Raw genomic sequence first — 23,954 nt, forward strand, 5'->3', positions numbered from 1 at the left:
AAGTTTCATAAATCAGCTTGTAATAATAACTTAATGCGCTCATTGGTCTATTCAGTCCATTTGATACATAATTTGAGATTTCATGTAAACATATCTCATAAATCATATCTCAGTAATTGATGAGAACTTTTCTTATTTGATTGATTCTCTTACCTAACTCTAAAGATCACTTATTTTTGTAATTGGGAAGAGCGGGGATCTCCTTGCTAGGAGGAAGAAAATCCAATAGCATTTATTCTCAAGTTCACTTTCCATGTAGAAAAACCTATTTACAAAAGTTCTTTCTCCTGTAGTTACAGAGGATTTGGAAATCTGATCCAGTAGGCAGGGTGTTGTCTGTGGGAAGGAAGTCTGAGCCCTCTCTCCCTTTTTAATATGAGAATTCGAAAGCAGTGGGGAAGTGATGCTGGACCTATCACAGCATTGCTAACAGACAGCCTATTACAGTATTTAATAAAAACAGAAACAGCATGCCTATCATAGGCTAATAAATCCTACCTCCTGCACGCTTTAAAAACAGTATGAAGCAGCTTCAACGGAGCTTCCGACAACTAATTTTAAGCATGGCTGTCTAGCGTGCCTGTCACTCCTATTGTCCTTCCAAACTCTTTCAGACATTTTGAGCAAGGAGTATTAAAGCTATGAGTTAGCAAGGGTTGTGACATTAATGGTCTACAAAGGCTTTAGGCACGAGAGGTAATGATGATTACGGTGGCTATTTGGAAGACTGCACTGGATCGCTGTCATTAAAAATTAAGCGTGGCTTTTGAGGAAGATGTGACAACTACCGGAGGTAGGATTTGCATGTAAAACAAAGGAATCTGTTGCTGTTTCCGTGCTTTTTGTTTGCTCTGTGCTGTGTGGGTCACGAATTGCAGCCAGGTGCGAGTGAGAAGCAGGAAGGGGAGTGGGAGACCGTCTGCTTAGAGCAAAACACAGTGGAGGGTATTATGTTTTATGACAGAAATGCCTCGAGGACTAACCAGCTCCAGGCTGGCTCATAGCCTGCTGAGTGTGCATTCCACGTTGCTTTTCCCATTGAGTAGAATGCTTAGAGGTCACGGAGAAAACAGTTTGCTTCTTATCTGTGGTGCCAGCGGGGCTAGTGGGAGGGTTGAGTGAAGACTTTGGCGGGTGGGAGGCATAAAGGTCCAAAAAAATAAAGAGGAGGCTCCTGAAACCTGTTAGGTAAATATTTTTAGTGCCATGGTCAATGTGCTTTTGGTACTCAGAGTGTGGTTTTTAAAGGAGAAATTGGAAGATTATGATGGATTTCCCTCATAAAGAACTATTTGGGGTTTAATCTATCATAGAAGGAAATTGGGTACCTTCGTCCATCTTGCATATTGAAAGGCTGATCCACACTGTTTGTATTAAAGGTTTTGCTAAAGGAGATTAAGAGTTTTAGACTGAAGAAGGGGCTTTCTCTCTGTGTCTGCTCTTGCTTTTGAACAATTGCCGGGGCTGCAGATGTAAATGCGATTCGTTAGAGGTTATGGTCTTGACGTTTTTACCTTTTTTTTTTTTTAAATGAACAGCATAAAAGCACAATTCTCCTTGAAAGATGAGAGGGGCAGTTGGGTTCCAAGTCCAGTGGATAATGAGTAGATTTGCAGAGGCACTTACACTGCTTTGTACTTTATGTGGGATTGGTAGAGCTCCATCGGAATAGGAAATGTCAGGAAATCACAGGCTGAGATCTTTGAAGCAAAAGTGCAATGATCAGAAACCTGTGTTTCCCTAACTTGATCTGTGGTGCAACTTTCAATCTTTGTCATTGCACATGACCCTCCCTGTGAAGTGGCAGCAACGTAGTGAATGAATCCTCGGTAATGTTGTCTTATTTCTCCGATGGACTTCACAAACTCTGAGATGTAAAGATATCACTTTCTATTTTGAAAAACTTTGTGTTCTTATGCATTGATTTGGTTATATTGAATGGTAAAGATACAAAAAAAATACTAGCATTTATGTAAAAGAATGTAGTATTCTTCAATTAAGTCTACAACTTTGGTATTAATGCAGTATTAACTAGAAACAAAAGTGAAAGATAATTGCTGTGTGTTTGTTTTTAGCTAAATAATGGAATTAAGGCTAAGTGGGGCTTTTGCTTTTTTCTGATGCAATCAAGTTTGTGCATTTATGAGCTTCTGTGTATATACTGCTATTCTCATGAAAAGTTGAAATCGCTGCCCCATAGCCGGTGGCATCTGTGCCTGAAGTTGTGTGTCTGCTTTTCATAACAATGTAATGGATGTTACTGAACCAGCTAAACTCTCTCTCTCTAAATCTCCTATGTGACCAAGAGCACATATCCACGAAACGACTGTGTGGGATTCCTGGTGCTATTGATGGCTATGACATAGTTTTCTGCTTCTTTGTGGCCAGCAGAAAGTGTGACCTTGACCTTGTCAAGTCCCATTCTCCAGCCAATTGAGCACACCAGTCAAGAACCTATCTGTAGGAAGAGAGAGCTTGAGATACACAGAAACACAGAGACATATTTTACTTAATGATGGCAAAAGTTTATAAAGGGATAGTATTTCTATTGATCTTATCAATTTTAAGAGGACTTTCATTGACTCTGGTTTTACCAATATCTTATGAATCTAATCATATCCAATACTTACTTTAGAGGTGATTCGTGCCATGAGACATGTCAATGGGAGAAATGATCTTGTCGTGGTTATGCTCTTAGTATTTTACTGGTAAATCTGGATGATTTTTCAACATTTTCACGGACTTATGGGGAAAGTTGCTACATGAAATCTTGCTGGTGTGTTTTGACTGTATCTCCCACAAAAATGCAAACTAGAGGAGAATGATGACTATTTTTCTTGTCAGCTGTGAGGCAAGCCAAGCCAAGTAAATTATTCAAACAATCTACTTTGTGTCACAAATTAATTTCATTGCCCATTTACATGGGTAGCCAAAATGTTCCCAAACATTCTTCCCTTGAGGTTGCTGCTATATCTAGTAAGGAAAGCAAACAATCCCCCATCTGTATAAGAGGAAACTCCGGAATCCATCCTGACATAAAAAAATAAGCAAAGTCAGTATCACCATCTTGGTTCTATGGGCAACATAGTCACTACATCAGTTACCACGACTGAGAATCCAGAGTCAGTTTGTTCTTTCTCTTGTACATACACACTGTCACCATCCCACTTTATTCAGTGACATTGGACAAGACATTGCTCACACTAGCGCATTCTTCTCTCCAATCATCTCCCTTCTCTCACCAAAACACCATGAAAAATGAATTTTCAAAAAATCTTTGATATTATATCAAATAGCAGACTATAATAATGTACATACAATAAAATCCTAAATGTCGTTAGTATACACATGTGCATGAAAAAAAAAAGTGCACCACAATGTTAACAGCAGGTAACTCATTGATTGGTGTAATGATAGATGCATTTTGTACTCTTTCTTTGCACAGTTGCTAAAGTTTTTATTTTTCAAAGAGCGTGTAGTGTATTAACAGACACAAGAAGACAATCATGAAAGTTTATCTGTATCTCCTTTTTAAACTGCATTGCCATCTTTGCCCATTCAGATCATGTGCTTCACCCCAAATTCCAAAGTGAATTATTTGTTCAACCAAGACGGAGCAGAGATGCCATTTTTCTGCCAGGGTTTCCTTGGAGTTTTTAATAGATAATGAAAAACTCAGCATCATTCTTCCTCAGAGAGTGCCTCCTACCTCTTCACTCAGGTTTCTTAGGAAAGGAGACTGTGTGTGTGTGTGTGTGTGTGTGTGTGTGATTTCTACTTACTGTATAAATAGATAATTTTCAAAAACTCTTTTTCTGGTTCTTCATTATCTGCTAAATCTTAAAATGTTGGAGTGTTTTATATCATAACTGGAAATCTCTTCTTTATCTACACTAAGTTCTAAATCAGTCAGATCCAGTCTTTAAACTTTAAAAACCACCCAAATTCTAATCCCTAACCTAGACTGCCTTCCAGTCTCATACTTACATAACTTGCTACATAACATTTCCACTTAAATGTCCTATAGTCATTCTACACTTAACATATTCCATACAAAATATCCTCTGTCCATATTTTCTCTATGTATGTAAATGGAAATTCCATTACTCCACTTGCTTAGAAGAAAAATCTGGGAGTCTTCTTTGAAACTTCTTTTTCCTTCCCATGTCATAGAAAATTCTTTTGCCTCTACCTTCAAAATATACCTAAAATTCAATTTCTTGTTATTTCCACTACTGACCACCAATTCCCAAATGTATTGTCTTTTTTTCACAATCGATCTCTTTGTCTCCCTCTGCTCTTGTATACACATTTAATTCTGTACCCAACACAGACTTGGTCATATCAAATTAAAATTAAATCATAAGTGCTGCTAAGAAGCCTCCAGTCTTCTCATCCAACTGCAGACAGAAGCCCAAAGCTTGCAATGGCCCCCAGGCCCTTGAGTCATCTGGTTTTCCCTTCCTCCTCTGTCAACACCAACCTGTTCCCACCTCACTTTGGTCACACCCGTCTCCTGTGCTATTCTTCAAACTCACTGCACACTTTAAACCTACAGCCCTCAACTTTGCTATTCCTGACACCCAGGAAGCTCTTCACGTAGGTAGCCATTTCACTTTTTCAGGTCCCTGTTAAAAGTCACTTTATCAGAGAAGACTTCCTTGAAAACTGTCTTTTAAAACACGCCACCTTGCTCACTTCTCATTCCTAGCCCATGCCTTCCTATCTCTACAGCAAACCATAATATTCCCGACAAGTTACATGCTAAGTTTCCCTTGTCTATCTTCCCCCTGCTAGAATGTAAGCCTGATGAAAACAGTGGTCTTGCTTTTTCCCTGCTGTTCCATCTAGAATAGGGTCTCTTATGTAGTAGGCACACAACACACAATTGTCGAATGAATGAATAAGTTGTTCAACATAGGAATTCAATGTTTTGCCCTATCAAAATTCATTAGGAGCATTAGATTCTAAGTGTAAATATTTCAACTGTAGAGTCAGAGCTCAGTGTCATAACACCCTGTTGCTCTTTCCAAAAAAGAAAGATACTGAACACTTTCAAAAAAGTCAAGAAAATTTAGTAAGATGATTTTCTTCCTCGTCTCTGCACAGGATGGGGGAAAAAGTCACATCACTGATTCCAATCTATGTCAAAGTAAATAAAAATTCAATTTGCCTGAATTTGATCTTATCTGGAAGATGACTTCTATTTCAAAAAGGACATCTTTACAGATCTCCTATGAAAATGACTATGGATATAAACATGGTCTATATTTTCTTTGCTCTCTCTTGTTGGTCAGGGAAGGAATGGCAAAACCACGTTGAAAGTTGCAATTGGCATCAATATGCCTTTCAGGATCAAGCCTGAAATAGCATGTGGCAATAAGAACGAGCCATAATAATCAATAACTGTACCATTCACTTTCATTCACCCTAAATCAGCATGGAACAATTTCATGATCAATTTAACAGAGATGTTGTGCCATTTGTAAAGTGTTTGTTTTCAAATACTTAATAAAGTATAATAAAATAATCTTATTTTCCAAATTGGGTATAAATGACAAAGTCCAGTATTTCTAGAATGTTTTATAGTCAAGGAAGTGGTGCACTATGAAAAAGACATATCATCTGAGATAAGCACAGGCTTTAAGAATCGAAAAACTTGGTCTGAATCTGACTCTCTCTGCTTGATAAGTAGGAAGCCTTGGGCAAGTTGTTAAAATGTTACTGAGCCTCCGTTTCCTATTTGGTACTTCATGACAGTAATATCAACTTTTTTGGGTTAATGGTTAAATGTGATCTGTATGCCACTTCCCTATCAGAGTACCTGGCAGAAGAGGAGAAGCCTAAGCAGTAATAGTTTCTCCATTGACACTGTCATTTAATCCTCAGATCATGTCTCAGCTGCTGATATTATACTTTCCGTTGAACAGATAAGAACACTTAGGTGTGTAGAAGTTAATCAAATTGCTCAAGGTCAAAGATCTAGTAAACTATCAAAATTTTCTCTCCCTTCATTTATAGAGACTCTTGATAAACAGAGTGTCAGATGAACCATCTTTAACGTATTATGTGACTGAAGGCTGCCAGTAATTAGGGGAATCTTTTAAGGGAGAAACTGAAGAAGAGCCCCCCCCCCACCATGGGTGCCTAACATACTTCTTCCCTTGACAAAACGTAGACTCCAACTTCCACAAACAAACTAAATGCAGAATAAATGAACACTGGAACCAGCTTCACAGCTATGAACACCTTGGTTTAATACCAGTTTTGCCTGTCGCCAATTGTTTGGCTTGCTGAGTTTCCTTATCCTCTGCAGAAATGCAAATAGAAATAACATATAACTTATGAGGTCATGAGGATTAAATAAAATAATCTAGCACTAGGTGTTAGAACAAATTGAGTACATATTATGTATTATCTATTTGTACTTAACTATAATTACCTAAGATGAAATTGTGAACATTAATTGAATATGACACTGAGAGGTTTTGTTTAAAGATCACCTCTAATTTTTGTTTTGTATTGTTTTACCATGCTGGGGATTGAACCCAGGACCTCATACTCAGTAGGCAAGGGCTCCAACCTTCAGCCACACCCCCAACCCTTCTTTAGCTTTTATTTCTTGGTATTGCATGTCTCCAAATTCATTCAATAGATATCATTTGAGTCATTATCATCAAGGTGTTATAGAGAAGTTTGAGGCTGTGGAGCATCTGACCAGAACAAGAGACAGGTTTTCCTGAAAAGTGTGACATTTCTTTTTAGGGCCCCCCAAAAAAGAAGTAATTGTAAAAAAATTAAGAAAAATGACTGCCTCTCTGAGATACCAAGCCCAATTTTATGGATACAGATACTGGAGACAAAACTTCAACCAAGAACCTTCCCTCAGCCTTTTCAGGCTCCATTTTTAAAATTTCCAGCCTCTTCACTCTGGCCACAGTCTGGCCACGTTGGCCAGCCACATGCACAATCATAAAATGTGACTTCAGTGCACAATGTGCATCAAATAGGCAATTAGCATCATCAATTATTCCAGATTTATCTTGACTAATTTGTGAATGCAAAGGGTGTTTCATTTAATTGCCCAATAAAAATTTCAGTGCCTCCAATTAAACTATCAAGAAACTCTCAAATACTGATCAACTACATAGGCGAACTTTTCCTTTTCTTCAACTCTGAACTTCAGCCTGCACCAGATTACTTCCTGTATTTTGAATCCCTGGAGCTTCATTTCTGCATCTAATGATTGTATTCTTATAGAGATTTCTTTTAAAATTTCCCATATCCTCTTCTGTCACAGCAACCGGAACCAACAGTAGTATCTCTCTCCAAAAGTATGGGTGCCATTGTCATAAAAAATGTCACAGTTTAAGTCTTTTTTAAAAAAATAATTTTAATAAGATATTGCTCTTTTTGTTCCAAAAATACCCTACACATAATTCCCCCTTGGCCTTATAACACGATGCTGTGGTCTTTGATTCATTTATTTCTGTCCTTCCACCCACCCCACTAAATTGTAAGCCCCTGGAAGGTTAAGAACTGTATCATGGTTGCTGCAGTATCTAGAAGAGTTCTTGTAGTAGTTACTGCTCAGTAAGTTTCTTGAATGAATTAATGATCTGTATACTAGATTTCGCAGTGTCCAATTTGACCTAAAGAGGGTAAAAGATCATGTGGACAAATACATGATACACAGAAACAGGATGCTAAGTAGGATTATCTTATGTTAATAAGCCCTGGACCTGCTCTGTGCTTACTACCCTCTCAATCACCTGGTCTCTCACCTCTTCATATTCTCCATCTGTATCTGATCTTCCTTCTGACGGTTTTCCTCTCCCTTCCTCTCTGCTGTTGGCCCACAGCAGCTACCCTATCTTTGTAAAGCACATGGTGGGAACTTCACTCTGAAGCTGCCTTGGAGTCTGACAGCTCAGATAGCAAATGCCTAAGCCCCCTCCCTCATCAAACCCAGGGTGACAGATGATCCAGGGTGAGAATTTCAGCTGGGGATGGGGGATAAGTCAGCTGTCAAGATGTCAAGCCTGCTGACTTCTCAGGAAAGAAAGAGAAGGTGCTTAGAATGCTGGACAGGAGGGCTTTGGTTTACATTTGGCAGCATTTGAACTAAATGGGGAAAATGTCAGATGATTCCCAACATGCAGATTCCTTGTCACCTTGGTGTTTTCCGCAACTGTGGAATTAAACCTCCAAAAGACTCTGGACCTGGGAGTTCATTTTCAGTTTTCAACAGACCCGCTCAATGAGTAAAGAAGTATAGTTACACAAGTAACACAATATGTAACTAAAACTTTTTAGTATAATTTTGAGTTCAGATAAAAAGTTTACAAACTTATTGAGAACAGACACTGTTTTTTTGGTAACTCATGCCTGAATAGAACTATGCTAAATATATACACATATATGTATATATTCTTTAAAATAACAGTTTTATTAATAGAGAATCTCCTCTTCACCCCTTCCCTGAGGCAAGGCCATATTATAGAAATCAGGCAAATATTTTCTCTTCATTTACCAAGTTACTTGAATGGGGACTTAGTGGTCTAGAAACTATATAAATCTTAATTCCATAAAATCACTTTGTGCACTATGCAGTAAGTGGGGGTCTTAGGGAAGAGGAAGGAAGAGAAGCTCACTCCAGAGTCATGATGTTTCCTGTTTGTTTCTGGATTGTATTACTCACAGGCATTTCCAGGATTAGAAATAATTTACAAAACCAGTCCTTCTAGAATTCCTACAAAGGCAGACTCGATTTAGAAATTTTTCAAAATGAAGTTCTTACTAGGCTGCTTGTGTCTAGGAATTCCACTGAGCTGTGAGATATAGTTCAGGACCTTATAAATAATAGGCTCGGTTTTTAATCAGACTTTTTAAGACTTTTTGTTTTCATTCAATTTTTCACCAGGATGCTGGTCAAGGTCAAGTACCCAACTCCATAACTCTTATCCACAGAGGCAAAATATCTTTCTTAGTGAAACTCTGAGAAAGTTAAAAATAGCCATCAATTCAAATGCAAATCTAGACTCTTTCTTGCTTTGCATCAGATGCAGAGACTCATTCTGGACATGCTGTATAAGCCAGTTTATGAGAAGGAGACAGAGCAGTTGGTAGCTCTCCCTCATGAGAAAGTCTTTAAAGTCCCAAGTTTGGTTTTGCATAAGCATCAGAAAATTTCAGGTCACATAAAGAATGTATGCTCCATCACTGTGAGCTAAAACTTCTTCAGGGGGGTTGTACTTCTGTAGTAATTCTGGAATAACTGATTATCTTTGGATTTTCTTTGTTTCATCTCCTAGTATATTCCAAATGAAGAAACTAGAAGAAAAAAACAATCATCTGACTTCCAGAAGAAATTTTTTTGCCTAACCTTAGAGGGAAAATAAGAGAAATTAGTCCATTTTCTTCCTCCCTGTGAGGATGACCAGTGACTGGATTAACTTTGGTTCCTCATGGTTTTATTTGATCCTGTATGGTACTTGGGAACAGCCTGTGAGGCTCTCTGTTTAGACAACTCAAGGTAACTATTTGCTTTTAAAATATAAAAATAGAACAGCATAGGAGCCACTTCTCTGTTGGAATGAATCAAAAGAACTGTTGAGAGAGAGAAAGTGTATAGCTAAAGGAGGATGGTTTAGATAACATATTACTAAATTTAAGAAAGTATTTTTGAGGGTAGAAAAAATAACAATATCCCTGGTACAGACAAAACTAGGCAGAGAATGTCTATTATAATCTACTTCTCAATCTCCTAGGTCTATTTCCCCATTGATAAGTGGTTTAAGTATCTGCTGAACTGAAATTGAAAAAAAAAAAAAGATATAAAGGAGGCAGATGTGCTCTGATTTATATGCCTGTGTGACAAGTTGTCTTGTGTGTAATTTTGATTTCAGGCATACGAAGGTGGTTAGTATTTTTGCTAAGAGAAGATCCTTCCCCTCTGCCTGTGAATGTGCTCAGATGCCTGTTATTTTAATCTGTTCTCCAACCTGTTATACTTGAAGATAGTCCTCATTTCACGTTTGCATTTACTTATTCATTTACTCAATAAATATGCACTGGACATCCAGTATGGGCTAGGAACCATGATGAGTACTGGACTTATAGTACTGAGCCAAATAAGAAGTAATTGCCCCCTCCAGTGATGGAGTTTGTAGTCCTAGAGGAGAAAGACATTATTCAAATACTCTCCCAAATAAATAAATATACAATTACAGATGTAATAAGCGCTGAGAGGCTTTTTAATTGGAGACATTAATGTAGTCAAGGGTGTCAGGGAAAGCTTCTCCGAGGAAGAGATGACGGAGATGCTAAGTGGTAAAGTGGAGAAATAGAAAAAAGAGCAAGCATATAAGGAGCAGGCACCAGAGAAGAAGCTTTCTAGGCCAAGGAAAAGCATGTGCCAAGGCCAAACCCAAACTGGCACCTTGGCTTGGCACTTACCGAGAGTGCTGTGTGTGAGTCCATGTTTGCATGCTAGAGACAAGCAGACATGCCAATCTATTTACAGAGATGGGGAGACAGAGTTAGAGACAGAAAGGAAGGGAGAAAAAAGAACAAAGAGTTTCATGCCCTCATGGAGCTATTGTTAGAGGGAGAAGTCATTACAAATAATAATAACAATAATAATAATAATAATAATAATAATAATAAACTAGATTGAAAAGAAATCCGGACACAGAGAGAAGATGACCACTATTCCCTGAAGGCAGGGACCAAGGGTGGCTAGAGGATCACAGCAAATGATTGTGATTGGAGAGAAGGCTGGAAAGGCAGCCAAGAACCAGGAGGTAAGATGGTACAGGTCACACTAAGGAGTCTGCCCAATATCTAAGAGCAGTGGAAAGCCATCAAGGTAGTTATCAGGACAAGACATCTGCTCTCTGTAAGGGAATCTCTGACTCCAGTATTGTGATCAAAATAGAGAGGAGCCCGAGAGGATACCCAGAAGCCAGCTGCAAGGTTGTGGCAGCAGTACAGAGAACGGCAGCCTGGATGGGCAGCAGCGAAATGGCAGACAGGTGGCCAGAAGGAGACATGTTTAGATGTCATAGCATAGAGCTGGTAATGAACTAAATGTGAGACTGTGAGCAAAACAGAACAGGGTGGCAAGGATAATGTGGATCTCTGATGTGAATAATCAGCTAGATGGTGAGGTTCTCGAACAGGACTAGACTTCCCTTACTTCAAAAAGCCTTTAGAAATTGCAGTCTATATTAATTTTTTCCATCCCCCCCAACACACACATACATTCATATTCTCTCTCTCTCTCTCTCTCTCACTCTCTCTCTCGGATTTTTGTTGTGATTATTTGTTTTTGTTTTTTTTCTTGAAATTCTCTCTCCCTTGATTTAAATTATGTTTAAACTGTCTAACTTCCCAGCCCCGCTCCTACCCTTTAGTTCTTTCCTATCTTTTCTTTGCAGGATTCTCTTTTTCCTCTCTTACTTTTCTAAACTTGTTTAGTAATTGTGAATATCATCTAATGCACTTGAATCCCCAGCCATCTCTCCAGCCGTGACCTTGTTCTCCAACTTGAGTCTTGGGTTGCATATTACCTAATAAACATTTCCTGGTGGCCACCATCTTTGGACTCCAAAAGGCAGTTGACAAAACTAAACTCTTGTCAAGACCTGATGCTTCCATCCATGTCTCATCCTTCTATTCATTAGGCCATCAATTTCCCAGGTTTTAAAGTAGCTGACTCCTCTTCCAACTATACACTAATTAGACTGAGTCCTGTTGATTCTTCATTCACAATATTTTTTTTGTATCTGGTTCCTTTTATTTCCCAAATAAAAGCTCTTTGATTGCACATCTTGACTATAAAATAGTTTGCTAACTGACCTCTTCACTTCTAGTCTGATATTTTTCAAAATACAGTCCTTGAATCAACTGCACAAGAATTATCAGGGGAACTTTTTAAAAAAGATCAGTTCGTGTGGCCTCTATTTAATAAGAAGCTTTTGGAGTAGGCCCGAAAATTACCAAACACCATAGACAGATCCATCATCTATATGTTTCTGAGAAAAACTGTTCTGCAATCCTCTTCTTCTAACAGACCTTTCAAATGAATAGTTCCAAAGCATGACCTTGGTTGTGGATCTTCCCTGAGCACAGACCCTTGGCTTTCACTGAACCAAGCACATAAAGTCTCTCAAGATCCTCCAGTTTCTGGTGTCCAGATAAATTTCCAGCCTATTCTTTATTTCCCCCACTTTTCCTGTCCTGGGTTGCAACTGAAGGACACCACTTGCCACCCTTCAAACACATCCATCACATACTCACACCTCTGTCCCTTTGCCCATGGATTTCACACATTCAGGAAAGTTTCATTATGGTTTTAATGTCTCCAAAGGCTCATGTGATGAAGGATTGGTCACCAATGCAGCAATGTTCAGAGGTGAGGCTTTCAGGAAGTGAGTGGTTCATGAGTGCTCTGACCTCATCAGTGGATTGACAATTTGATGACATTATTTGGAGGTGGTGGAAACTGTAGAGGCAGGACCTAGTTGATGGAGTAGGTCTTGGGGGCATGTCCTTGGAGGACATATTTTATCCCTGGTCCCTCTCTCCCTCTCTTAGCTTCTTCCCAGCTGTCATGCCCTTCTGCCATGACGTACTGCATTAATACAAGCTCAGAAACAATGGAGCCAGTCAATCATGGGCTGGAACATCTGAAACCATAAGCCCAAACAGATCTTTCCTACTTTCAGTTGCTTTTCTCAGGCATTTTGTCACAGCTACAAAAAGCTGACTAACACTGTCTCATTCCCTTGTTATTTCCACCTATAAAAATCCCACCTATCCTTCAGTGGTCCTTTCCTAATAAAACCTTCCCTCATTCTCTTCCCTTTTCCCTCTTCCCATTCTATTGATTGCCCTCCAGGACAGAAGAGACCTCTCCAATCTTTGAACTCTTTTTATCAATTTTACTTTTTGCTACTTAATTTATCACATAACTATACACAAATAATTTTTTATTTTTCTTTCTTCTAATTACATATTAAAAACAGGAGTTATACTTTATAAAATAATGAGTTGATGGAATGTTGAGCTGGGTTTCAAATTCACCTAATATGTGTTTTTGGGCAAACTATCTGTCTTTGTTAACTGGGATGGTGATTGCTTATCCTATAGAATTTTGGACAGTATAAGCTGAGGAGTCTTACAAAAATATAAGTCACCTGAAATGACCAATGTTTAATTATTTTCACCTACAAAGTTGGCCATTCTATTATATTTAGCTGTGCTCTATATATTATTACAATTTCCTTTAAAATATCGTTGCATCCTATACTGTGTTTTGTATTGACTTTGCATAGCAGCCCCTTGCCCACTGGATTTGTATCTGAATTTAACAATGGTATCAATTATTGCCCTGCAGAAAGAAAAGAATTAGAGAGAATTTGAATTAGAGAGAGAACAGCAACGACACCATGCAAGCAAACTATCAATCTATCTCATTGCTGATCCTTGCCTGTTCTTTTTTTTCAGAGCAGGTGAACAAACAGCAATGTTAACAATAAGCTAAAGCAAGCTGTTTTCTAATGAGAGAGTTCTGTTAAATAAAGGTCAGCAGGAAAAGCAGCAACACTCATTGTTTCTTGTTTATGTTCCACCCGGGCATCATGCAAATCTCCCAAATTTCTCTCCTGTGCATTGCCTTACTAAGAGTTTACCTAAATCACTCCACCCTTGCTAGGATTCATTCTCATTAATCTGAATACCAATGATGTTTTCAAATGTAACTTTTAAGAAAAGTCTATATATTTTGTGTCCAGCTATCTTTCTTTCCCCTGTACTAGGGTAAAACAAACAAATTTAAAAAATTAAACAAAACATTACATAGCTCTTGACATATCATATTTCATACATTTGATTCAAGTGGGTTATCAACTCCCATTTTTCCCCCGTATACAGATTGGAGAATCACATCGGTTACACATCCACATTTTTACATACTGCCATACTAGTGTCTGTTGTATTCTGCTACCTTTCCTATCCTCTACTATCCCCCCTCCCCTCCCCTCCCCACCCATCTTCTCTCTCTACCTCATCTACTGTACTTCATTTCTCTCCCTTGTTTTTAATTAAAAAAAAAAAATTAAACAACTATGACCAATGAACCCAAAGGAAATTCTTTTTTTTTTTTTTTGACACTGGGGATTGAACCCAGGGGAGCTTAACCACTAAGCCACATCCCCATTCCTTCTTTATATTTTATTTAGAGACAGGGTCTCCCTAAGTTGCTTAGGAACTCACTAAATTGCTGAGGCCTTGAATTTGTGATCCTCCTTCCTCACCCTCCCTAGCCACTAGGATTATAGGCCTGTGCCACCACACCTGGCTCAAAAGGAAATTCTTAACTTCAGAATGTCAGAGTTATGCTGATTTAAAGGTAAATGAGACAGGAAGGAGTCCATGCTGTTCTTGTGTTTTTACTTTAACACTTCAAACTTGCCATTTCAAGGAAATACTCTTTTGTCTAATGCTTCATTTATTAAAAAAATCACTTTGCCCCACCAAGATATTAAGCTGAAAGAAGTCCTCAATGTTTACAAAGTATTAATAAGGTGTATCAAGTTCCTATGAGTTAGGAATGGGACAAAAGCCCTAACAAAGGTCCACAATGCTTTGGATATTTTAAGAGATGAGAAAAATTACAAATTGAAAGTAAAAAAAAAAAAATGAGGAAAGTCCAAGATGGAGTCTCAGAACTAACAGGATTTGAGTTTCTTTTTTTGCCACTAACACTTCTGTGCCTCAGTTTCTCCTTCTGATAAATGAGGCTGTAATCCCGAGCACATGGGAGCTTTGTGCAAGTTCAATGAAATCATGTACACAAGATGGCCAGCACAGTGCAGCATGAAGAGCTGATCATTAAGGGAGCCTGTCATTGTCAAGGAGGGAGTGGGTCATCTTGTCAAATCTTATAGAGTTTAAAGAGGAAGGGCTTTGGATTTTGTATTTTTGGGGTTTACTAATCCAGTGGCAAATGTGGGAAATCATTTTGCACAAAGAAGTTGAGAGTCAAACCCACCAGGGCATGGTGGCACACACCTGTAAACCCAGAAACTCAGGAGGCGGAGATGGGAGGATTGAAAATTCGAGGCAAGCCTCAGTAACGTAGAGAATCACTGTCTCAAAATTAAAAAAAAATAAAATAAAATAAAAGAAGCTGGGGATGTCACTCAGTGGTAAAGTGCCCCCAGGTTCAATTCTCAGTATCAAAGTAAAAAAGTAAAAAAAGTAAAAAAAAAAAAAAAAAAAAAATCAATGGCATTAAAGGACTGAGCAGGTGCAAAGGAACATTTTATCCCCAAAGAAAGAGTGAGGACACTTGACACATGGCCAGTAAGAACACAGGAATGGCACAGCTGCTCTCTGAGAAGCCTGGCAGCCGGCCTCTGGGTAGTTGATGAGCTGCATCTTACCCTGCTTTGTAGATTTCAAGTTGAATTGCTTTACTTCCTGACTTGCCATTCTCACAACTCTGTATGATGGACATCATCACCCCTCTTTCAGGAATAGAGAAACCCAAGACACTCAAAGTCCCAGAGCCAGTACCTCTTTCCCAATTTCTCTATCCCTCAACTGCAGACCACACTGCTTGGCCTAACAAGGGACCCATGACCTCTGCCTTTGGAACCTGATTCACCAAGACATTCACATTTCCAGAAAGTATGCAGAGCCAAAACCATGGGGGAAAGAGTTGTTCATTTTCATGTGGTTACTCATTATCAATAAGACCTGGAAAACGTCAACGATAGTACACATTTATAGAGCACTGTATGGATAAAGTCACTTTCTATGACAATATCACCTGTAGCTTGTGAACCCCTATTAAATGCAAGAACTGCATTAAGTACTTTGCATGCATGCTCTGGTTTAATGCTCAGAACAGCCCTAAAACTCTCACTCCAAAAGTGTGATCATATTGCCCAAGGTACACAACTCATTGGTGGTCAAGCTGGGGTTCAAGCAAAGGCCACTTGACCTCCAGGCCTTCAAACATCACATTTGACACTTGCTGGCTATTTGACCCACTTTCTGGCTAGGTGCCCGGGGGCACATGCCCCAGCTGTTTAGACCTGGATTGTGAGATCCTAACAAGGAGATGCCCAGAGCTCTGAGGAATGAAAGAAGTAACAGGACGGGTGCACAAAAATCTTGGGCAGCTGACCCAGGCAATCTGCTTCCCTGTGGATTAACCTCTATCTTTGCTCTCTCCATACCCACGAAGCAAACTCCGGATGCATGCTGCTGGTCCTTATCCAGATGCTGACCAAGGTTTACAGATATGATTCTAAATGGCGCCAGTGAAGAATGATTTATTTAACAATGCTCCTAGCACAATTTCCACACTGAGAAACAGTGAAAGAGAAAGAAGATTTAGGCAGATAAGCAGAATGTCTTGTAACAGATTTCACATTTTTTCCTTAACATATCCTTAAATTGTTTCTCTATTTTTCTACAGTCTTATCTTTTGAATAACAAAACAAAACAAAACAAAGAATATTCTGCTCGTCTGCCACCAATCTCTAAAATTCAGGCTGAAAACCCATTTTAGATAAAATATTAATATGTCCCAATGCTCTTTGCCCAATATTTTCCCATAACCCGATATATATCGGTGGCACAATAAAATTTATGTTCTCCCTCTCATTTTCCCAAAATTAGTCTTTATCTCATCCATGTAGTATATGGGCTGCTTTCCTATAAAATCACCTTTCCCTAGATTAGGTAGAATTTGGATCACAGTTGTTTCCATTTCTGTACAATATTTGGGGGTTGGTTTGTTTGTTTGTTTGAGTGTTTGTTTGAGGTAGTTGCTTTAACTCAAGCAAATATAAAAATTACCCTTGCTTTTGCTTTTCCTTAAAATTATAGAAATTCAAACACCCTATTATGCTGAAATTATTATAATTTGTATTCAAAAGCAATGACCTAATACGTTACACATTTTAAGCCTCAGTAGTCTGCTAGATCTGTGAATAAATACCACAGTCACTTCTGACAGCACCCATAATGGTGTTTATATTTCTTTCTTCTTTGCTAAGTAGATGAGAGTTAGATGTTATCCATATTTCAAAGGCATAATAAAACCCAAGGGCTTATTACTGGTAGTGTTTCAATAAAGATAAGCAGAAAAAAAGAAATGTCCTGTGAAGTGTTATCTTGGTTGGATTTTTGTCTCTGTTTGTCAAAAAAAAACTTTCCCTATAATGATACTGCAGTAATTCATATTCATGCAAGTAAATCGATTTTAATAAAAACAGGAAAGTGGAATTCAAGCTGAACCTTCACCTGAAACTTGAACTTCCAAATTGCCGTTTATTTCAAGTCAAGATTTATGAAAGATATATAAAATGCAAGGAAACAGATTTCCTTTATTATCTTACCTAAGTGCCATCTGGCATCATGCTAAGAGAAAATCAAAAATTAAAAAAAAAGAAAAAGAAAGAAAACCCTTGTTGGGGTTAGTATCGATCTGGATGTGCTTACAAGATCTGATGAAAAACAATTTTGAAATGTGAACTAGATATTGGCCAATACAGACTTTTAGGAATGCCTACTGAAAACCATCAGACACATGGGCAAGCCACTGGGGTGCCAGAAAAGAGGGGGAAGGAGACAGAGCTCTAGGTTGAGCAGAGGAATGTCTTTCCGTACAGAGCATTCTGTGACCAGCTTCAGGGATTCTTGTGGTACTGTGGAATGGTTCAGGTTGGTTTTCCACAAACAAAACCTTCAGAGGCAATGAGTCTAAGCAGAAAAAAGAGGGTAGGTAACTGGGAGAAATCATTGAAGATCAATATACCAGAGCCCAATTGTTTCAACAAAAGTATTAAAATGAAAGCTAATATTTTTGTCACTTATTTATGTGTTAGATGCTATACTAAGCACCCTATATTATTATCTTATCTCTTTCTGATGACAAAGTAATGTCTAGGATTTTTAAAATCATTTATTTTCATCATTTTTTTTTTCAGATGAGGAATCTGAAACAAAAAGATTTCCTGCAACTTGCCCCATATTACAGAATTAAATGTTAAGACCTTGATTCAAACTCAGGTGTTCTCATTCTGATTCTAGATTTTGTACTGTAAATCACAGTTATAAAAGAAATTCCAAACACTAAGCATATAAAATAATAGTCTTCAAATTATGTGACTATGATTAAATTTGAGTGGGCTTATTTTTTTAATATTTATTTTTTAGTTGTAGTTGGACACAACACCTTTGTTTTATTTATTTATTATTTTTATGTGGTGCTGAGAATCGAATCCAGGGCCTCTCACGCGCTAGGCGAGTGCTCTACCGCTGAGCCACGACCCCAGCTCTTGAATGGATGAACATCTAACAAGAATTCAAACCTGACATATTTATGAGCCAAATCTTGAAACTACGATTGATACCAAAACCCCATGCCTATTCATTATGCATTATTATAGAATGGAACATCAACTCACAGTGACATTGAGAGTGTTTTCAAAGGATTCATGGTTAAAATTAAATAATGATTTTCATCTTATCAGAATAACATAGAACCTTTTTCAGAAATGACGACTCCTTCCCTTTTTAATTTTCTGATGTGTGAACAAGTAACTCAAATAAAAATCAATTTAACTCTGTTCTTTTTAACAACCAGTTGCTGGGCCCCTTTCATGAGAAAGCATTTATGCTTTTTGTTTCTCTTAAAAATAAAGGACTTAAATTCACACTATTTTTATGAAATAAGTAGGATTTACATTCAGAGTCAGTGGTCTAGTGAGATTCTAAAGTTGATAACAGAGATTAGAAGACATGCTCCCTTGCCCTCAAGTTGCTTTCAAATTGGTATTGATTACTGCTCAAAAGAAAGCAGCAAGTTCCTAAAAGCATATGGATGTTGTGTAAGGACATGGGTCTCTGCTCTCCGCAGGGGACTTTTCATGGTTGTGAGTCTTGTAGAGAGGACTTTGGAAGCCTCTAATTATCCTTCCTCAGCAATTAGCTGGTAAGAACATGTGACCAAGTCTAAGGTCCTTGACATTTTATCTGGGATTTCTTAAAGACAACACCTTCAGGATGGAGAGATGCTACAAATGGTAGACCGACAGAGGAGCTGGCATGTTGGAAGAGTGTCCTCCTGTGTTAGAACTGGAAGTTACCTGCTGCCTGCTGCTCAAGTTGGCTCTGCAGGTGGAAAGTTCCAAGAACAAGGAGAATCCAAAGAAAGATTGGACAGAACATTCCATTCTTTTCCAACAACAAAACAGTTCTTTGCTGTCTGTAGAACTTCCCCTACCAAATAACCTTCCTCTCTATCCCACCAACTCCCTGCATGTGACACAAGATCTGATTTAATCTGTTGCAATCACCTGGTGTTAAGAACATAAGCTTTTGCACCTGAATTTGACCCCTGCTCTTCCAGTACTGTCACCTTGAGCAAGTCTCTTAATGTGTTGAGCATCAGTTTCTCCCATCTTTAAAATGGGTTCTCATAATACCAATATTGCATATTTGTTGGGAGGTTTTAACAAAATGGCATATGAAAAATGTGTGTTGATATGATGGGTGACCAATCAAAACTAACCACTGCTATAAAAGCATCTCCTATGTTCACAAAACCCCATGCCACTATTGTACGATATGGCAATACCCATTTTCCACTACGTTGTAGCTGCAGGGGGCCAGGGGGAATAGGAAGATAATTTTGTTTACTTGGTGTGTTTGTTAGCTTTTCATCGCCTTAACCAAAATACCTGACAAGAACAACTTAGAGGGGGGAAAGTTGATTTTGGCTCATGGTTTCAGAGATTCAGTCCCTGATAGCCAACTCCACTGCACTGGGCCCAAAGTGAGGCAGACAACCATGTCATGTGCTCAAGGGATCAAGGAAGCATAGAAAGAAAAAGGGATAAGGGGCCACAGGGAAGTTGAACCCTTCCAGGGCACTCCCTCAGTGACCTACTTCCTCCAGCCACACCCATCTCCTACAGTTACCCACCAGTTAGTTCCTTCAAACTAGAATGGACTGATTAGATTACAGCGCTTATTTCTAAGCATTTCAACTCTGAACATTCCTGCATTAACATAGGAGCTTTGGGGAGACACCTCACATCCAAACCATAACCTCAAGTAGATTATAAGCCCCTTGTTCTTGATACTAACCCCACCAATGAAGAATATCTGGTCTCTGACATTGAGGGTTTTGCAATTCAGTGATGGAGACTACATATGTCATGATATATTAAAAAGTAGAATGTGTTAAATTTTATACTTGAGTGTTTAAGGACCACCAAGGAGGAGAAAACTAATTTTGCCTGGGAATTTGAAATGGCTTCATGAAAGACTGAATATTTGATCTCCAGCTTGAAACAGGGCTTGAATAAGAATTATAAAGAAAAGAAGGAAAGAGATGTGTTAAAAATTACAAAGGTTAAAAAAAAACAGATACAGGGGATACGGAGAGTGAATAAGAGAGAGAAGGATGAAAGATAACCAGAGTTTAAAAGTCCAGAAAATTGGGAGGACAGTATTGGCCAGAGTTCGCAGAGAAGGAGTAGAATCCACAGAGGATGAAGCACTCAGTCCGGGATGTTTCTAGTTTGAGGTGGAGGAAGGACATCCAGATGAAGGTCTCCCCTGGTGAGGTGTAACTTGCAATACAGAGGAATGCAGATTTCAGAGCTATTTTCATAGATGTGATTATTTCAACTTAGGCCATCACTTTGGGGTGGAGCACACCTGTAATCTTGGCATCTGGGAGGCTGAGGCGGGAGGATTGAAAATTCAAAGCCAGCCTCAGCAACTTAGCATGACCCTAAGGGCTAGGATGTGGCTTAAATGTTAAGCACCCCTGGATTCAATCCCTTGTACCAAATATATGTATCATAGAACAGTGAGAAGCAACTAACACTCTGAGAATTCATCATTTTAAGGAAACCTTGGTGACATGGGAAGAAAACCAACAGGCTGCAAAAGCACAGAAGCCCAAAGAAAAGATGATTTCACAAAAGCAAAGGTGAACAGGAGCATCTGGACCTAAAGAGAGTCCAGGGAGAATGAAGAGTTGGAGACTTTGTTGGCCATGTGGTAATAGCAAGGAAAACAGTTTCAGGACTGACAGGAGCAGAACCATTGAGAAGGTGAAGTGAGAAGGAAAAACATGCACAGAATCATAGCCTAAGGGACAAGGGAAGGGGTTTTATAAGAATAAGGGAGGATGACTACATTCATAGTTTGGAGGGAAGAAGCCAGAAAAATGGATTAAAACTAAAGAATAAGCAAAGGTTAATTAATGACTCAGGTCCCTAGAGCACTTGTTATTAATGTTCTTTGAATATAAGACTCACCTTAGGATACTTAAAATAATATTAATGCCTGGTCCCTATCTGCAGAGATTCAGATTACAGTTTTTGTTAGGATGGGCATTGGTTTTACTTAACAATTTCCCCAGGTGATTCAACCATGCATCTAGATATGAGAATCACCAACTTTGAAGAATTGGGCATTGAATTAAGGCCATTATAGAAGGTTTTCTTGGGATGACAAAGATTACCTTCTTCCTCTGAGATGAGGACATCCAAATTAGGGTGGAGAAGTAGAGATAAGATTAAATAAAAGCTGAAACATTTTGAAGGAGGGATATTGAAAGAATTCACTATGGATGGCTTCCATCTGAGAAAGTGGAGGTGAGATGTATACAGTGAGGAGCAGGAGTAAGGTTGGGTCATAAAAGAAACATCAGACATTCTGAGCATCTATTAGGATTTGGGCTGGGGATGTAGCTCAGCGGTAGAGTACTTGCCTGGCATGCAAGAGGCCATAGTGCCAAATAAAAAGAAGAAAAACAAAAACTATTAGGATTCCACCAGGATAAATAAGACAAGTGTCCAATCACTGCTTTATTCTCTCCTTTTTTGAGTGGTACTACTGACCAAAAAAAAAAAAAAAACGGGGAGGGCATTACTGTTTTATTTGTTCCTCTTAGAAAAAGAAAGGGAAAAAGGTATAATCAAGGAAGAGTTGGAAAAATGCTATAGAGCTTTAGGGAAAACGTTAAGCAGGGTTATCAAGAGGAAGAAAATCTCAGCTGTGGATTCATGTCTCTGTGAACTTTCCCATGGAGGGGTCTTGGAGATCACTCTCCCAATTCCTTCCATTTAAATTATGAAGAGACTTAGATTCAAAGAAATTCTGAAATTCTACCACCACCAAACAGCAAGCTAGTACCACCCAGAGACGCTGAAATCAAGCCTTCTGATTCCCACACCCAGGCAGTTAGTTCCTGTATACACTCTGCTCCTGACCTCTGTGACGGAGGCTCCCAGTTAGCAAAAGGGCCACCATTCTTCTGTGAGGATTAATAAGAAAATACATAAATTGTTTTGAGCTCTTTGCAAGAGAGAAAGAAATTGTTCAATTTCTTCTTTATTGCTATTACTTGTGGACTGGAATGAATTTTTAAAAACTTCTTATGACTAGTGTGAAGTTTCCCATTTTAAGCTAACCCAATTTTAAATTGCCTATAGAATACACAGATAATCGACTGTAATAATTCAGTTGCCACACTCAGTACTTGTTTGAAATCCTAACAAAGAGAAAAATGAAAACTTTCAAGCCTACAGTACCAGCAAGATAGAGCCTGGAAAACCTGTAAAAGAATTTATTCTAGGTAATTAAGAAGTGGCAGTGCATATGGGGACAACATCACTGGGTTTCCTCCCCTGCCTGGCTGGAGTGCAAGGACAGTGATTTAACTGTGCAAAACAAGATGAATGAACTAGATCACCTCTTCAGTCCCTTTCATGTCTGACTTTTTATATTTTAGTTTTTGCCATCATTCTTCTACCAAAATTTCTAAAATGGTAAAAACAATCTCATGAATTATAATTCCAAAATTTTTTTTTCAATTATAAATAAATTTATGTCTCAACTTCAGGTGATTTTCCTGCAAATGGGAATGTGTTGAAATAAATATTCTAAACTAATCTCTGCACTTCAATGGACTTTTCACTACCTTTGGTTGGTTACACTAGGCTAGTTGCTGTTTACTTTGCATGGTTGAATGCTCTGTCCCTATGCCTTGCAGTGCCAGGACTGGCACTGACCGTTGAGCTTTGTATCATGGCACAAAGGTGGCTGGGCAAACTTCACTTATCCGTTTCTCCTATCCAAGTGTACGATGTACTCTTGCGGTCATCTCAGGAGCCCAGGGGACATGCCAAGAAAGAGAGAGAGAGTGAGCACCACAAGGCTGAAAGGTAAAGCACTGTAGGTAAGCTGAATCTCCTAGAGCACTGTGGTTGTTTTACATTCATCCTTTTAAACTAGTAAAGGGCTTGGTGATTGCTATGCAGACAAATGCTACTCTTAAAGAGAGCGACACTGAGTTGGATTTTTCAAAATATGGCTGTAAGATGGAAAACCATACAAAATGCAATGTTTCCTGGCTTTGGGACAATCTGCATGACTGCAAACTCAGGAGCAGAGGTACATGAGAACTTGTGGGAGTGCTGTCTTTCATAAGGAAAGAAAGTCTCAGTTGCCTTAGGGTTGTTTGTTGATTCTAGTGTACATTTTCTTATATTTTAAAAAATGGAGCAGTGGTAATTCACAAGTCTTTGTTTCAACTCTAATATATTTGAGTCTTGTGATTTTTCTCAGCCTCTCAAATTCTCAATTATTTTACTGTCAGAATATTCTTCTGTTTGATAAATTTTCTAAAAGAAGCTCTGTCTAGACATGCAAACTCATGAGAGAATGGATATGAAGATCTAGATGACTCTAGGAAAAAAATCCTCTTAATTGACTATTTTAGTCAACAAGCCCTGAGTCTTCACTGATCTTAATTATACAAATATAATATGTAGTTTAGATCTCTAATTAATTTTGCAGGCCTAGAAATTGTTTCACAGAAACATTTAACAACACTGTTATTTTGCATG

The 23,954-nt window shown here is 38.5% G+C and overlaps 1 protein-coding gene across 3 annotated transcripts in view; it reads left to right on the forward strand.

Moving 5' to 3' along the window:
- The first annotated feature begins 357 nt into the window (after nt 1–357).
- Kcnmb2 (potassium calcium-activated channel subfamily M regulatory beta subunit 2) overlaps nt 358–23,954 on the forward strand; it is a 250,360-nt gene continuing 226,763 nt past the window's right edge. The window contains exon 1 of one of the 3 annotated variants that reach the window (XM_046466872.2): nt 358–793. Coding sequence is in view for 1 of the 3 variants with exons in the window: in XM_046466874.2 (XP_046322830.2) it covers nt 23,011–23,270 (260 nt within the window). In the remaining 2 variants the exon portion in view is untranslated. Of the gene's footprint in view, nt 794–22,954; nt 23,285–23,954 lie in introns of those variants that run through there. The other 2 variants (XM_046466873.2, XM_046466874.2) reach the window with 2 other exon arrangements.

The sequence above is a fragment of the Marmota monax genome, unplaced genomic scaffold (genome assembly GCF_021218885.2).
Source record: "Marmota monax isolate L192 unplaced genomic scaffold, Marmota_monax_Labrador192_F-V1.1 WCK01_AAM20220418_F8-fsc00074, whole genome shotgun sequence".
Classification (NCBI taxonomy): domain Eukaryota; kingdom Metazoa; phylum Chordata; class Mammalia; order Rodentia; family Sciuridae; genus Marmota; species Marmota monax.